This window comes from Fundulus heteroclitus, chromosome 13, assembly GCF_011125445.2.
Source record: "Fundulus heteroclitus isolate FHET01 chromosome 13, MU-UCD_Fhet_4.1, whole genome shotgun sequence".
Lineage (NCBI taxonomy): Eukaryota > Metazoa > Chordata > Actinopteri > Cyprinodontiformes > Fundulidae > Fundulus > Fundulus heteroclitus.
In genome coordinates, this window is record NC_046373.1 from 29,270,092 (window position 1) to 29,272,337 (window position 2,246).

At 48.9% G+C, this 2,246-nt stretch overlaps 1 protein-coding gene across 1 annotated transcript; it reads left to right on the top strand.

Annotated features, from left to right (window-relative positions):
- Positions 1-516: 516 nt before the first annotated feature.
- Positions 517-1,892, top strand: LOC105933930. The gene is made up of 3 exons (XM_012873705.3): positions 517-626; positions 706-764; positions 846-1,892. Exons 1-3 carry the CDS (start codon positions 604-606, stop codon positions 1,691-1,693), a joined length of 930 nt encoding a protein of 309 aa, XP_012729159.2. The 5' UTR covers positions 517-603; the 3' UTR covers positions 1,694-1,892.
- The last annotated feature ends 354 nt before the right edge of the window (positions 1,893-2,246 follow it).

Consider the following 2,246-nt stretch of genomic DNA (forward strand, 5'->3'; position numbering starts at 1 on the left):
GTCGTGCGTGGTTCCTCCTCTGGCAGCAGGAGACTTTCTTTTGAGAACACGACTACAGGGAAGGAAATTCACACCTGTCAGACAACCAGGGAGCTCACGTGTGTTCCTTCCACCATCGGTGGAGCAGTTCATCGGCCTGTGGAGAGGACCACATGGTCACAGAGCAGTGGCGCCAGCACCGGAAGTCATTGTCACACTCACAGGCCAACATAAAATCATGCTTCTTACTTCAGTTATTAGCAGCTGGGTCTGGTCAGGGGAAGCCGTTACAACATGACCAATGTTTGTCAGGGTGCCAGGACCGTGATGATCCTTTTAAAAGCGTCTCGACCACATCTTAGCAGACAAACTGGTGTGTGCACAAACAAAAATCCTTGTTCTGTTTTGACTTCTCACTTTTTTTTTTTTGCCTGTAGGTGTCTGACGTTAGCGTCAGCAATTACCCGGACTCCACTCCAGCAGCAGCTGCAGACAGTCCGTTCATCAAGCAGCGATTGGCTGCAGGCTGCAATAAATACCAACACACTGCTGCAGTCATGTAGAGCAAGTAGCTTCAGGGGGGTTGGGCTACGTTTGCTATAGCCAGGCTGAAGAAACAGAGAAATGACTTGTGGACTTGGTTTGGGGTGAGTGTTTGTAGATGGATCTATTGAGGTGTTCTGGCTTCTCATTTCTAATGTCTTTCTTTTTCTATCCAATAAACAGGATCTTGCTGATTGGCTTAGTTCAAGCAGAGCTTGTTTGTTGTTCACGGGCCAAAGAGGGTAAGAAATAAAAGGAAGGGGGGGAATGGCAAATTGCACACAATTTACAGCTCACTGGACTGAAGTTTGATCACTTTGCAGTGCTGAGACCTCAAAAAGGCAACACAAATGCTGGCTTCCCTCTACCAAACAGCAGTTTAAGAAACCCTGGCCACAATCTCCAGGACCAACTCAGACAAGGCTTCATTTCTCCACGTTCAGCGCAGAGCAGCAGCTTCAACAATAACCCTGCAGCGAGCAGTGCTTATGGTCAGAGACTCTCTGTGAGAAGCTTCACGCAACCTCTGCCACAGCCGGCTCAGACTTTAAGGAGGCAGAGCAGCTTGTTCACAAACCCAAACAGGCAAACATATTCACGAAGGGTTAATGTCCGGTTGGTGCCAAATGAGTCAGTTGATGCTCCTTGTGCTATAGGAGGCACCTCTGTGAGCCGGTGCCGTAAAACCCTGAAGGAAAACCTTGACAGAAAAGACGCTAGGTCGGTTCAGCAGGGTACATCGAGGAGACTCAGGAAAAGCTACCCTTTCAGGCCAGTTTATCAGGCTGCAGAACAGCAACCGTCCGATAAAGGGCACGCAACCTTGTTTGGTCCAGTTGCTCCTGGACCAGGCAGAAGCTCTGTGCAGATGCAAACGTATGCCCAAGCCCGTGCAAGGAGAGTAACTTCAAGCCGTGCATCCAGTTTGGGTAAAGGTTTCAGACCGAAGACCACAGCTGGGAAGCCACAACTAAGCCCACAGTTTGCTTTGAATGTCAGCGGTTACAGGCCAGGGGGTCTGCTGCAGCTTGGTAGCCTGGCTGTCCCCGGGAGAAGCAAAGTGGGAGTGTCTGTTCCAGGATTTGCCCCAGTGACTGTGTATGAGCTCCCCGAGCCCTTCGGCGGTTCTGCGATCAGACGGCTGAGGCGACCTGAGAGGACACTGGTCTAGAAACCACAGCATACCTCCCCGCCGCTGCAGGTGTCTGTCTACAACCCTGACGGTGTTCCTCCAGGAGCCAACTGGAACAGGGTCAAGCTGCAGTACTCACTCTAGCAAGTGACTCGTTGTTGTCTAATGGACTTTAACCTACTGCTTTCTGCCAACAGGTGCATCAGTTGCAACATTAAAATAAAGATATTTGTCTTAAGATCTTTCTCCAAGCATCTGCATCCTTGAAAGAAACCTGCAAATACAATATTGGTGTCCTGGATGAACCTCTGGATACCACCCTAGTGGGTGGGATTATCTCCTATGATCCAGTTGGCTTGGATCTCAGCAATTGCATGCTTGCACTAAAGCAACCATGTGGGGTTTCTCGATCTATTCTAGGCTCACTTTATGTCCCCCTCTTGTCATGCTGTATTGCATCTGCTGACCAGGAAAATGTATTGTATTTCCTTTAACCCTGACACTGGCTCTATGTAAAATTAGACTTTACCATCCTTATTTTTGGCTTACAAAGTATTGACTGGTTTTGGGCCTACACTTATTTGCTTGTTTG

Excerpts from the sequence above, each read along its gene's own strand:
- LOC105933930 (XM_012873705.3), top strand. The coding sequence starts at position 604 with ATGACTTGTGGACTTGGTTTGGG. Across the intron at positions 627-705 it reads ACTTGTGGACTTGGTTTGGG|GATCTTGCTGATTGGCTTAG; the intron begins GTGAGTGTTTGT and ends TCCAATAAACAG. Across the intron at positions 765-845 it reads TTGTTCACGGGCCAAAGAGG|TGCTGAGACCTCAAAAAGGC; the intron begins GTAAGAAATAAA and ends ATCACTTTGCAG.